Source organism: Leucoraja erinacea, chromosome 9 (genome assembly GCF_028641065.1).
Source record: "Leucoraja erinacea ecotype New England chromosome 9, Leri_hhj_1, whole genome shotgun sequence".
Lineage (NCBI taxonomy): Eukaryota > Metazoa > Chordata > Chondrichthyes > Rajiformes > Rajidae > Leucoraja > Leucoraja erinaceus.
Window position 1 is genome coordinate 69,891,811 of NC_073385.1, and position 13,134 is coordinate 69,904,944.

At 40.9% G+C, this 13,134-nt stretch overlaps 1 protein-coding gene across 3 annotated transcripts in view; it reads left to right on the plus strand.

Annotated features, from left to right (window-relative positions):
- rcor1 (REST corepressor 1) overlaps positions 1 to 13,134 on the plus strand; it is a 98,219-nt gene that overhangs the window by 55,215 nt on the left and 29,870 nt on the right. For all 3 annotated transcript variants that reach the window (XM_055641179.1, XM_055641178.1, XM_055641181.1), the window contains exon 4: positions 10,200 to 10,252. In XM_055641179.1, the coding sequence (XP_055497154.1) occupies positions 10,200 to 10,252 (53 nt within the window). The remainder of the gene's footprint in view (positions 1 to 10,199; positions 10,253 to 13,134) is intronic.

The window sequence follows — 13,134 nt, forward strand, 5'->3', positions numbered from 1 at the left end:
TTATGGGGAGAAGGCAGGAGAATGGGGGTAGGAGGGAGAGATAGATCAGCCATGATTGAATGGCGGAGTAGATTTGATGGGCCGAATGGCCTATTTTATATCCTATGACCTTATGAAATAAAATGACTCACCTAGCTTTAACAACGTAATTTAAGATACACAAATATAGCTTAAACTGTCACAAAATAAAAGGAGTTTTAAAAGGCCATTCTATTTTTACCATATTCTCTACAAGAAATAGATTTGGTTATTTTAAGAATAACCAATGAAAACATTAATTGTAAGGAAGCAAATAAATGTATTCTTGACCTCAAAGGGAACTGCATGTGGCATTAATTCAAATTTGTACAAAGTCTAGGATATGCTAGTTTACAAAAATACAGTGGTGGAGTAACTCAGCGGGTCAGGAGAATGTGGATGGGCAATGTTTCAGGAGGGGACCATTCCTCACTAATTTAAAGGAAGGGAGAGAAAAAATGCTGGAAGAGAGGAGGGACAAGATAAAGCCTGGCAGGTAAGAGGCGGGTGTAGTGTGGAATTTGCCCACACTGGCCAACTTGCCCACACCGGCCAACGTCCCAGCTACTCGGTCTCACCTGCCCGCATTCGGTCCATATCCCTCCAAACCTGTCCTATCGATGTACCTGTCTTACTGTTTCTTAAATGTTGGGATAGTCCCTGGCTGAACTACCTCCTCTGGCAGTTTGTTCCATACACCCACCACCCTTTGTGAAAAAGATACAAAAGAATCGAGTTGTGAATTGTGAAGCCAGAGGAAGGAATGTAGGGAAGGAATAGATGATTGTCTTGCAAATGCTGGCTGACAAAGAAAGAGAGTGCTTGAGTGACTCTGGGTTAGGCAGCATGTCCAACTTCTCTAACTTCAATTAACCCTTGCTTTCCCCCACTCTAGTTCTCTGACCAGTTGTAAATCAGCTATCCAGCTGATTACATTTTATTGATATTTTCCTCTCCCCGACCCCCTTCTCCAAAGAAGAATCTCAACCTGAAACGTCACACATTCCTTCTTTCCAGAGATGCTGCCAGTCCCACTGAGTTCCACCAGCATTTTATGGGGTCCATCTAGCATGTTTGATATGTTGCATTAGCTAAAAATCTTTGTTTCTTGGATCTCTTACATATAATATAATGAATCCTCAATGTTCTCATTACAACAAAAACAAATTGGACTAGATTTTCTAAAGTCCTGTGGTTGCCTGTCCTTTGTACCCCTAAACCAGTTTTCCATTTGGTGGTCTGGGGCAGTCTTTCACCGGGAGTGGCGTCCTGCAGGCCCAGTGCTTGTTGCTTTGATGGCGATGGTGAGGCTCTCCATTTAGACTCATTGACTGTCAAACCTGCTGCTTAACAAAATCACGCAGGACCAGTATCAAAGCTGGAGAGTTCATTAAGGTTGAGAGCTGGGAAATATGCGGATCACCTGATCTGTCATGAATCCTTCAACGTGACGTCGCTGGTGATCTACAGAGAACAAATATGAATCTCAGCCTCTGCGTTGGGATAATGTAAAGGAATGGCAGATGCTGGTGGTGTCCGCCTAGCCCCACACGATCTCCCAGTTGATAAACACTAACTCCTCCTCCAATTCCCATACGGACCTTTCTGTCCTGGGCCTCCTCCACTGTCAGGCTCAACGCAAATTGGAGGAACAGCACCTCATATTTCACTTGTGCAGCTTGTAACCCAGCGATATGAATATTGATTTATCTAACTTCAAGTAACTCTTGCTTTCCCTCTTTCCCCATTCCTCCCCACCCTAGTTCTCCGATTAGTTTCACTGTCTTCCTGATTAATTTTACTGTTTGTACCTTGATCATCGTCTGCTTTGATCTGTTGTATTTACAACTTACCGATCCATATCTCTAGCCTCCCTCTCCCCTGACTCTCAGTCTGAGGAAGTGTCTCGACCCAAAACCTCACCCATTCCTTTTCTCCAGATATGCTATCTGTCCTGAGTTACTCTAGGATTTTGCATCTATCTTCAGAATAATGTAAAACAGATAAAATCTCAACAGAACATTTGCTTTCTCCCTGGGTCTTTAGTTTTTTTTAGACTTTTGATTTTTTTTTATTGCCGCTGATTTTTCAGCCACCATTTGAATTTGTTTTGCTCTATTCCCTAAATTAATTGCCCCCATGTCATAGTGGATGCTGCTGCATCTCCAATAGTAATGTGGGAAATTGCTTTGAGCTGGAATGGTGGGTGAAGAAGGAAGAATGGACCAGGGAGTAGGGGAGCAAAATGACCCTTTGGGGTGCGAATGGGGATGGAGCCTGATGGCGAAATCCCACTCATCAATAGTGCTGGGTTTTTACATACAAAATTTAGCAAATATTGAAAGTTTCATAACAAAAATATTGCCACTCCCCTTTAAAGTGTTGCAGCAGGTCTGAAAGTGTGAAGTAGGCAGCAAGTTCCTACAGGCATGCAAGTTTTTCTGGCAGAAATTTACTGGGAAAATTAGATTGAAGCAATCATGGATTTTGCAGCGTTGACAGCGTTGGGACGCAACTTGCAACCTGCATCTGCTCAGGCAGGAGAACCCCTACTTGACTGCACCAAAAAAGGTCTTCCAACGAAACAAACGTCTTAACAGCAGATCGATAGCTGCTGTGAATGTAGAAACATAGAAAATAGGTGCAGGAGGAGTCCATTCGGCCCTTCGAGCCAGCGCCGCCATTCATTGTGATCATGGCTGATCGTCCCCTATCAATAACCTGTGCCTGCCTTCTCCCCCTATCTCTTGACTCCACTAGAGCTCTATCTAACTCTCTCTTAAATCCATCCAGTGACTTGGCCTCCACTGTCCTCTGTGGCAGGGAATTCCATAAATTCACAACTCTCTGGGTGAAAAAGTTTTTTCTCACTTCAGTCTGAAATGGCCTCCCCTTTATTCTAAGACTGTGGCCCCTGGTTCTGGACTTGCCCAACATTGGGAACATTTTCCTGCATCTAGCTTGTGCAGTCCTTTTATAATTTTATATGTTTCTATAAGATCCCCCTCATCCTTTTAAACACCAGTGAAATGTAACTGGAATAATTCTATGCACTTGTCCACAAAATAAGTTGATAGTCAATGTTGTGTAGGAAGGAACAGCAGATGCTGGTTTAAACCAAAGATAGACACAAAAAGCTGGAGTAACTCAGCGGGTCAGACAGTATCTCTGGAGGAAAAAGAATAGGTGACGTTTCAGGTCAAAACCCTTCTTCAGACAATGTTTATCCAGCACTCTTCTCTGACCTGGAACCAAGTGCTAGATAATGCCTGGTACTCAAAATGTAGCTTATTGGCTTGCTATAACTTTTAAAATATTGTTGGGTTTGAATTGTGCAATGGGTCCATTTGGATGCCTTGAAGTGCAGTGTTTAAATTTTGAAAGGATTTCAAAAAAGATTCAAGGATTGAATGTGGATGATCAGCCATGAATGGCTGCTGGCTCTAAGGGATGAATGGCTTACTCCTGCAGCTGTTGTCTATAACTAAAAGGGTAGTGAAAAGATACTCTAGAAAATATAAAGTCATTATGTTTTGAAGAGATTACAGGATTTTAATATACTCTCCCTCTATACAATACCACTCTACTGAAATTTGGTTCCATCCACTTTTTTCAACTTGTCTCTGACTGTTTTTGTCCTTGCAAATGTTGCAGCTCAATGGCACAACTCGTGGAGCGGTGGCTCCTTGGCTTCTATAACCCAGGGTTCAATCTAGACTGGTGTTGACTGGGTGGAGTTTACATCCAGCATTGTAGTCAGCTCGGTGATTGCTGCTCTTCTCGATTTGTTTTCCAAATCTACCTCTGATTAATCACGTTTGCCCTTCTCCTGCAGGAGGGTTGTCTGAGACTATTTGATCATTTTCTTGTCAGCCTTTTTACCGTGCATTTTTAGATATCTCTGCCATCTGGACACGGGGAAGGAAAAACCTATCTAGTTCTCTCCTAAATAAAATCCAGATGTCCTGTGGTTCATTTTGTCAAACCATGTATTTGCCATACTTCTGTTTTCTCTGGTATAACTTTTGGAATGAAGTTCAAGAGTAAAACAAAGTTTGCTACACGCGTAGGAAGGACCTGCAGATGCTGGTTTACACCGAAGATAGACACAAAATGCTGGAGTAACTCAGCGGGACAGGCTAGAGGGAATGGGTGACGTTTCTGGCCGAGGCCCTTCTTCAGACTGAGAGTCAGGGGAGAGGGCAAAGCAGAGAAAGGGAAGGGTAAGGTGTGAAAACAAGGCATCAAAGGGGATGAAAATCTCGAATAGATCATTGTTAGCTAGGAGAACGTGACAACGCATACAGAGATAAAATTTCATCAGGGGACAGTCAGACTGGTCGGAGAACTAGGAAGGGAAAGGGGGAGAGAGAGAGAGATGGAGAGGGGGAAAGCAAGGGTTACTTTAAGTTAGAGAAGTCAATATTCATACCGCTGGGGTGTAAGCCAACCAAGCGAAATGTGAGGTGCTGTTCCTCCAATTTGTGCTGGGCCACGCTCGGACAGTGGAAAAGGCCCAGGACAAAAAGGTCAGTGTGGGAATGGGTGGGCGGGTTAAAGTGTTTAGCAACCAGGAGATTGCGATGCCTAGGCAGACTGAGCAGAGGTGTTCAGCGAAACAATCGCCGAGCCTGCGCTTGAACCAGGAGTCCATACCTGGAACAGCAGATACAGTAGATGAGGTTGGAAGAGGTGCAAGTGAACCTCTGCCTCACCTGAAAAGACTGTCTGGGTCCTTGGACAGAGTCGAGGGAGGAGGTATAGGGACAGGTGTTGCATCTCCTGTGGTTGCTGGGGAAAGTACCTCGGGAGGGGGTGGTTTGGGTGGGAAGGGATGAGTGAACCAGGGAGTTGCTACAAATGTTGGGGCTTTCAATCAAACATGTGCAATATTTCCTGCATCTACTTTTCCTCTGGAATATTTTGTCTTATTTCAACGCATTGTTTTTACCGACCATCTCATACTGTCCAACAAATGCAATTCAAACACGGCCAGACTTTACTAACCTATCCTCCCACGCTCAAGATAGTAAATTTACACTGATGCTCTTAAGTTCATGTACAAAATTCCCCACAATACTGGTCCTTTCCGATCTTAAATTCCATCACTTTTCTAACCAAAGCTGCTTTTTTTTGCTGACTATTCCGTTGCATAAATCTGAGGCTTTAAACCTTTCTTTGTGTCAGGTTTTCAACATAAATTGTTACTTTGTGGTAACTGAGAAAAAATCTTGTTTACATGGTCAATACTACTTGAGATATTGATACTTTCCGTAACCAGTAGATGGTGCTCCATACCTTAAATAAGAATTATCTGGAAGAATAGAATTTAAAATATTCAAAGCTTCAATCATCATGCCATTTATTCTACAAAAGCTGTATTCCAGTTATAGATTATTGCAATTTTTTACATGTAGCTTGTAATCCAAAGTTTCCCTTTCTGAGAGAATACCAACATATTTATATGATCAAAATATGACATTGGAAATGAGCACGCTAGTTCTGTATAACTGCCTTTGAAGTTGATACTCAGGCCAATGAGAGACAATGGCGTAGACAGAACCTTTTTCCCAGGATGGAAAAACAATCAAATACCAGGGGGCATAGCTTTAAGATTAGAGGCACAAAATTTAAAGATGTGTGAGGTAAGCTTGTACATAGAAGGGGGTGAATGCCTGGGGCGTGCATCTGGGGGTGATGGTTGAGGCAGATATGATAGTGGCGTTTAAGGGGCTTTTGGATAGGCACATGGGAACGGAGTGATGTGAGTTATGCACAGGTGGCTTAGAGATGGCCTTGACATGTTCAGCACTGACATTGTCCCGTGTCCCGTTCTTGTGTTGTTACTGTTCTATGTTCTAGAGCCACCCAATCACAAGCAATACCACTTTCATCCTTATGCACAATTATATGCTTGATTTTCAATTTTTCCCAGTTCTAATTGAAGATCACTGACCTGAGATGTTCTTGCTGTTTTTCTCTTTCCACAAATATGTCCTATTGAGAGTTTCCAACTTTTCAGCATGTGTGGTCTTCCAGCATGTGTGGTCTTTTTGTTTTTCAGTCAGTATTTGCGTATGACCCTGGATAGTGAACATTTTGTCCATGAGAGTGATTAGGATAGAACAAAGCTGCGATTCTTCGATTCTAAATTGACAGGCATCCCTTGCCTATGTATTAGCTAAAATAAGCAAATTCTGCATTAAAAATAGAATAGTTTCAGACTGTCTCTGTTTTGCACTTGTCTATGCATTAAGTATTATGGCACAGATGTCTCGTTCACGTAACAAATTAAAAAACAAAACTACCAGAAAAATATCTTTGATGCATATTTTGTGGCAATAATGCTTTGGTTATTTATAAAGGAGTTGCATACAACTTTGTTACAGGTGCTTAATTGATTTGCAATGGTACTAACAATATTGTAATGCAAACCATGATTCTGGGAAGTTTAACAATTTGTAGTTATTGCAGAATGCTTAATTTGCCATGTTTTGTAGGCATGTGTATTGGCACTTGGATAGGAGAGACGTAGAGGAAAATGGACCTAGGGCAGACCGCCCGTTTCTGTGCTGTACAATTCAGATGTTTTGTCAGATTTGTATCATCTAGGAGCATCAATTGTTTTTGCTTGATGATCAGATCATGTTTTGCTGTTGTGCTACATTCATGATAAATTATTGTTTTCCTTATTGGCGCAAAAAAATGATAGTTGTGAAGAAATTCTTTCTACCAAATAGATACCTGGGCGTCATGATCTACTTCCTAAGTTTGGCGCGGTTTTAATCTGCCTCTCCAAATGCATATCTATCAAAGGAGCCTTTTAAATTACATTCTCGCTATTTAATACATGATGTACAAAGTTGTTTCTGATCTGTAGTTGATTTTGTTAGACTTTCTATATTATTATATTGTGATTGCAGTTCTGACTTTTTTGACATGTGGAATTGCCATGTTTAGGTTAATATATATTGTGTGTGTATATATATGCAAATATCTTGCATTCCGGGTACGCAAAAGGTTGAAATAAACTAAAGTTGCTACTCTTAGACCAAAAAATCCCCAAATGAAAGGAATTTAAACTATTCTAGTTTCAAGCATGTGATTTGGTGATGAGTATGCCTCAATAAAATCTTAACCCTAATGGTGTGTTGCAGACTTTGCTCAGTGATCATTTGTCCCTTTGTTCAGAGATCATGTACCTACTTGAAAGCACATTCGGCATCATTACACTTTAAAAATCCATTGGAACATGCAGCAAACATGTTACCCAAGCTACAATTAGATTACCAAGTTGCAACACTCACCTCATTTTAAATTATAAACAAAGACATCTATTGGGGGGAGCAGAGTGGAATGTAGATTTTTTTCTTTGGTTTTACTGATAATAGTATTGCTGAGATTTTCAGTGTGTTTTCATCAAGATTCTAGCATTTGCACCCACTTGTCTCAATGTTTTTGCATTATTGTACATTAAGCAAAAACACTTGGAGAACATGGGATATCATGACTATGCAAGGTAAAAATTGGTAAAACATTCAGGAAATAGTTTTACAACTGATTGTGAAAGTACTTTGATGATCCCGCGGGATTTGGAAATGGGGGCATTATCAAACATCAGAATAAGGGAAGTATAAAAACTTTGTGGTTCTTACTTTACATATGAAAACCCAAATTCTGCATTTATTAACATCACATCCAATATCCAACCCATGTCCCCAAGTATCATATATAACATGAAATAATGTTCAAGAAGGGACTGCAGATGCTGGATAATCGAAGGTAGACAAATTATAGCACAAAGGGTTATAAAAGGCATTATTTCATGTTAGGTAGACAAAAATGCTGGAGAAACTCAGTGGATGTGGCAGCATCTATGGAGCGAAGGAAATAGGCCTATGGTTTTGGTGCTATCATTTTGAGGGTTCTGTTGAGAAAATGTGGTCACTAATGATACTCGGCTACATTGGTGATTTGTTTTTAGGTTCAGCTTCTTCACTGGGGAACACGCTAGTGACCCAAATAAAGCCATGCATCAGAATTAGTGTCTGAACCAGTGAGCTAATCATGTCTAATCTGTATTGCGTGTTAGCTGAAAAGAAAAATCATCTGTTCATAACATAAACATAATTAGAAGTGCAGTTTTAAAGATCACAATCCTGGTTACGACCTTTCATTTGTCACATAGTTTAGATGCTTCAGATAGTTTACATAGCACTTGAACTGGGAACCCCCATTTCTCTCAATCCAGTTTGTAGCCTGAAGCAAAGGGAGAGAGAACAATACTGCACAGTAACAGTCCTTTGGCCCACCATATCTGTACTGACCATAAGGACAATTTAAACAAATCACATCTGTTCAAATCTGTCTAAATGCCACCTAACTGTTGCTATCCTATCATCTCCCTGGCACCGTTCCAGTCAACGACTGTACCTCGAGTCATAGGGCTGGACAGCATGGAGGCAGGCCCGTTAGGCCTACCTTTCTTCGTCACCAAAGTTGGCATATCAGGCCGGTCCCATTTGGCCTGTAACCCTCTAAATCCTTCCTATCCATATCTGTCCAAATTTCTTTTGAACTCTACCCTCTGAGTACCTTGATGCCCATTTTAAATATTCCCTCCCTATCGTGCCTTGGCTCTATAGTTTTAGAATACTCTTCCTGGGAACAACTAAGTGTTCGCTTTATCCATGCTGATCTCATAAACCTCAAAGTCCCAGTCAGATAGCTTGAGGCTAAAATTCAAGCCTGCAAACCAGGTAACATTATGTTGAATCTCTTCTGCACCATTTCCCATAGCTGAGCGACCAGAGTTGTACTCGCGTAGTAAACCAAGTGTCACCTCACTCGTGATTTGTGCCACTGCATCATGTCTCAAGTTTGGTACTCAATACCTTCCCCAATGAACGCAAGAGTCTCGAGCTCCCTGAAAGTGGCAACTTAAGTGGATAGGGCGGTAACAGCATATGGCATGTTTGCCTTCAACAGTCAGAACACTGGAGGACAAATGTTGGCAAGTCATGTTGCTGCTTTATGAAACTTTGGAGTATCGTGTGCAGTTCTAGTTGCCACACGGCAGGATGTAGAGGTTTGGAGAATGGACAGGTAATGTTTCGAATCGGGATGTTTCAGGTTAGAAGGGTCCCGACTTGAAATGTCACGAAGATGTTGCCTTGATTCCAATGCAGTGCAATCACGACAACATCCTGGTGACATTTCGTTGGGCAAAGGATTATTTTATCTGAAGCACTGAGGCACAGGGGTGATCTGATCAAAGTATGTAGAATTGTTAGAAGCATAGTTAGGGTAGAGCCTGACCTTTTCCCAACATGGAACTGTCAAATACCATAGGCTTAAGGTGAGAGAGGAAAGTTTAAAGGAGATAAGGGAGGCAAGCTTATTTTGTATAAAGAGCGCAGGAATCACCTGTGGCATTCCCCTTCAACATGTATATCCGGGAATACAGAAGGTAGCATTGCAGGAGCCTCCAACACTGCATTATTCAATACATTAGCAATTTTTGTACATTTCTGAGGGTGAAAGTAGAAACTATGAAAAATAAGCAAACTGATCATATGGCTCTGGTGCATGGGGACATTAATATTACGGAAGCATAAAGAGTGTTGCACTAACAGGAGTACAGACATTTTTTTTGTAGCCCCAGGCTGTGTTTGTCCTGTGACCTGGTTAAGGACACATCCTTGGGTCTGGGAGAAAAACCTGGAGTGAAAAGGGCAATATTTATTTGTTGCATTCAGTGCAAAAACCATGATGTAGAAAGAGCAAAGTTGTTGGCAGTGAAGGAATGCAAGCTCCTGGGGCCAACATTAAAGAACAGAACTACAAGGATAGTAACGTAGTTTACCATCTTGGGCACGTGCAAAATGATAACGTGTCAAGTTTGAGCTGAGTGCATGACTTGGATGGATGTGGGGGAAATGGTTTTTGATTTCATGGGGTTAAGGAGAGACGAGCTTCACTTTAATTGACAGATTTTTAGTTATTGAGAGAATGGGGGTCGGTGCAGGAAAGCGATACTTAATTGAAAGATCAACCATGTTCGTGAATGGTGGAGGCTGAGGGCCAGGTGGCCTATTCCTACTACCGTTTATATTCTTGTGTTGACTCAATAAGATAAGCTGAAGTTGTAAAAGTTTTAACTTTTTGTTTTGCATTTTCAGTGGATGAGTACATTGCAATAGCTAAAGAGAAGCATGGCTACAACATGGAGCAGGTAATAATATTTTTAAGATATAAAAGTTGCTCTTTGAGTCAATTTTGACTGCCTATTTTTCCCTGACTGACAATGCTCCCTTACCTCTGGTGTTGCCAGTTAAGTTTCAACATTGCTCACTGTTCCTCCGTAAGCCTATCCTTTGTTCTTTGGCTCTTGCAAGTTACTGTAACATCGTCAATATTCCTTTAATTTAGAAATGATACTGAGCTGTGGATCTGTGCCTATGTTGTCCATACTGTATTACAATCCTGTTATTCCTCTATCCCTGCCACAGCACCAAATGATCACAATCGTATTGCAATCTTACATTCTCTCTAAATCTGTTCTCCAACAACCCCTCATGTCCACCTCAGTTTGGTTGTTGTGCTTATGGTTTCAGTCAAAGCAGCTGCAGTAATGAATTCTCTTCGTATGCTTGACCATCACTTCTGAAATCTCTCATGAAACAGTTCTTGGCCTATTTATTTTATTCATGTGCATTTCCCTGCAACTTGCCCTCAATCTTTCAAACTGCTTGCCTAATTCCTGAGTGTCCAATATGAAACCTGTGCAGAAACCTCCACAGTCGATTTTTGTTGAAAACATTACTAGTGAACTCGTCACCTCATTTTGGAAAACATTGGAAAGACCAACCACTTTGCCTTATAACGCGTCAAGCATGTTTGACGCCTTAACAAATGTATAATTAAATCCAGATGTTTTACTCCTCGCCAAAATCTTGCTTATCTCCTTCACTTCCAGTTCTGCAACTAATTTCTTGCAAAGTATTCTACTCTTATCCCGCTGGCCTGTCATCTCAAACACTCATTCTGAAATGTTCGTCTTAAACTTTACATCACACTCTTCCCTACCTTAATGTGGTCTAATCTTATAATGGACCCTCTTGCCACCTGCTCCTCTGCTTGTTGCCAGGTTATGACTATACACATGTATGGCACCCTGGCACTTAAATGGTGTTGTAATATCCAGCTTGTGAAAAAGCTGATTTGAGTTCTTATTGCTAAAAACCATTGTCATTCCTCATTATATATTTGCTTTCTTCATTTCAACCTTCATTTCTTTTCCTCCCTGTATTTTATTGTAATGGAGCCCTTCCTGATCTGAAGAAATTTAAGAAATCTAGAGATCATTTCCATTGCTGCAGAAGGACATGTAAATTCTGAAAAGTGACCCTTGCATATGGAAGAATTGCTTTGTTGTATGTAATTATAATGAAGTATGAAAGAAAAAAACAGAAGTTTCTTCTGAAGTGCCTTCTCAGCGTATTTTGAGCAGTAATTAGCTGCTTGCAATAATACAATATGGGAGCTAGTGTTTTTGGTTGTAAGATGCATCGTAGATTTTTTAATTAATATCAAAATCTATTGTCAGTATTGACAGTGCAAATTACCATAGCCGTTTCTGTCCCCAGGGTGGGCAGAGATTTACAATGGCATTATTTAAAGAAAACTTTATGAAATGGATGCAGAATAAACATGTTGATTGTTCCAATTCATCCTCTATCTCTGGAACAATGAAAACTAACTTTAATTACTGAATTTAGCTAGTTTTTTACTCTTCCTTCCACCATTGGATGAAAAGTACACCTTGGTTGAAAATCTCAAACAGACTATCCCAAACGAATGTGACTGACTATTTATTGCTCTCAACTCATCATCACCCCTTTCTCAGCTGATCTCCAGTGGACAGTTTTGACAAAACCTCAGTACTGCTTTGTTTAACAGAAATAGTTTAGAACTGCTTACCAGGCTGTGCAGAAACCTTCACAGTCGATTTTTATTGAAAACATTAATACTGAACTCGTCACCTCATTTTAATGCAGTATGGAAGAAAACTCCCAGCTATCTGATTTCGTGGAAAGCAGCCATAAGCAAATATATTTATAAAAGACCCGGAACTTATAAGCAACCAGGCAACATCCCAGTAATGGCAGAGCCATCTGTACCTCTAGCCGTGTTGTTCTGGTACAATTTCAACAGCAGCAACAAGGAAAAGAGAATGTATTTGTCATATGTAATGGAACAATGACATCCTTGCATGCTGCAACTTTATAGGTCCATTAACTCAATACACTAAATTAGAATAATCAATAATAGAATAAATTAATAATCAGTACTAATTGGTAATGTACTGTAACCCAAACAAAGTTGCTGAGGTAGAGTTGTGGTTAGTGTTGTGCAGTGTTCAAGAGCCTGATGGTTGCAGTGAAGAAGCTGTTTATCAACCTGGAGGTCACGGTTTTCAGGCTCCTCTACCTTCTGTGTGATGATAGAAGAGAGATGAGAGCGTGGCCGGGGTGATGTGGCTCTTTCCCATTGAAAACTGCCTTTGGAACTCTCTCTGGTTATGGAGAGTGGAGCAGGGGACTGAGCAAACAACAACCTGAAGATGCTCCTAAGATGATTATCAAAGGACAATGTTGTTGCCAGTTCACATTGATTGTGGTCTGCTGATAATGAAGTTGAAGATTCAATGGCTCAGGAATGACTTGATACGTTTAGAGGGGATGATGGTGTTGAACGCCATGTTTTAATTGATGAACAATAGCCTGAACTGTTCATATTACCAAGCAGTCCAGTGGAGAGCCAGCAAGATCGCACCCTCTCTTCATCAAATGAGGCAGAAGGCAAAGGTCCTAACTGGCAGCGATTGTTATGCGTCAGAACTAGCCTCTTAAATGACTTCATAACCATGGGTAATATTCCCACCGGTCGGTAGTCATTGGAAGCAAGTCTTCTTGCATTTCTTGGGTATCGATATTATAAAGCAGGTGGGGACCTCAAATCTTAGTACTGAGACGTGGAAGATGTCTGCAAAAGCTCCAACCAGTTGGTCTACACAGGTTTTAAGAACGCAGCTAGGTACACCATCAGGACCAC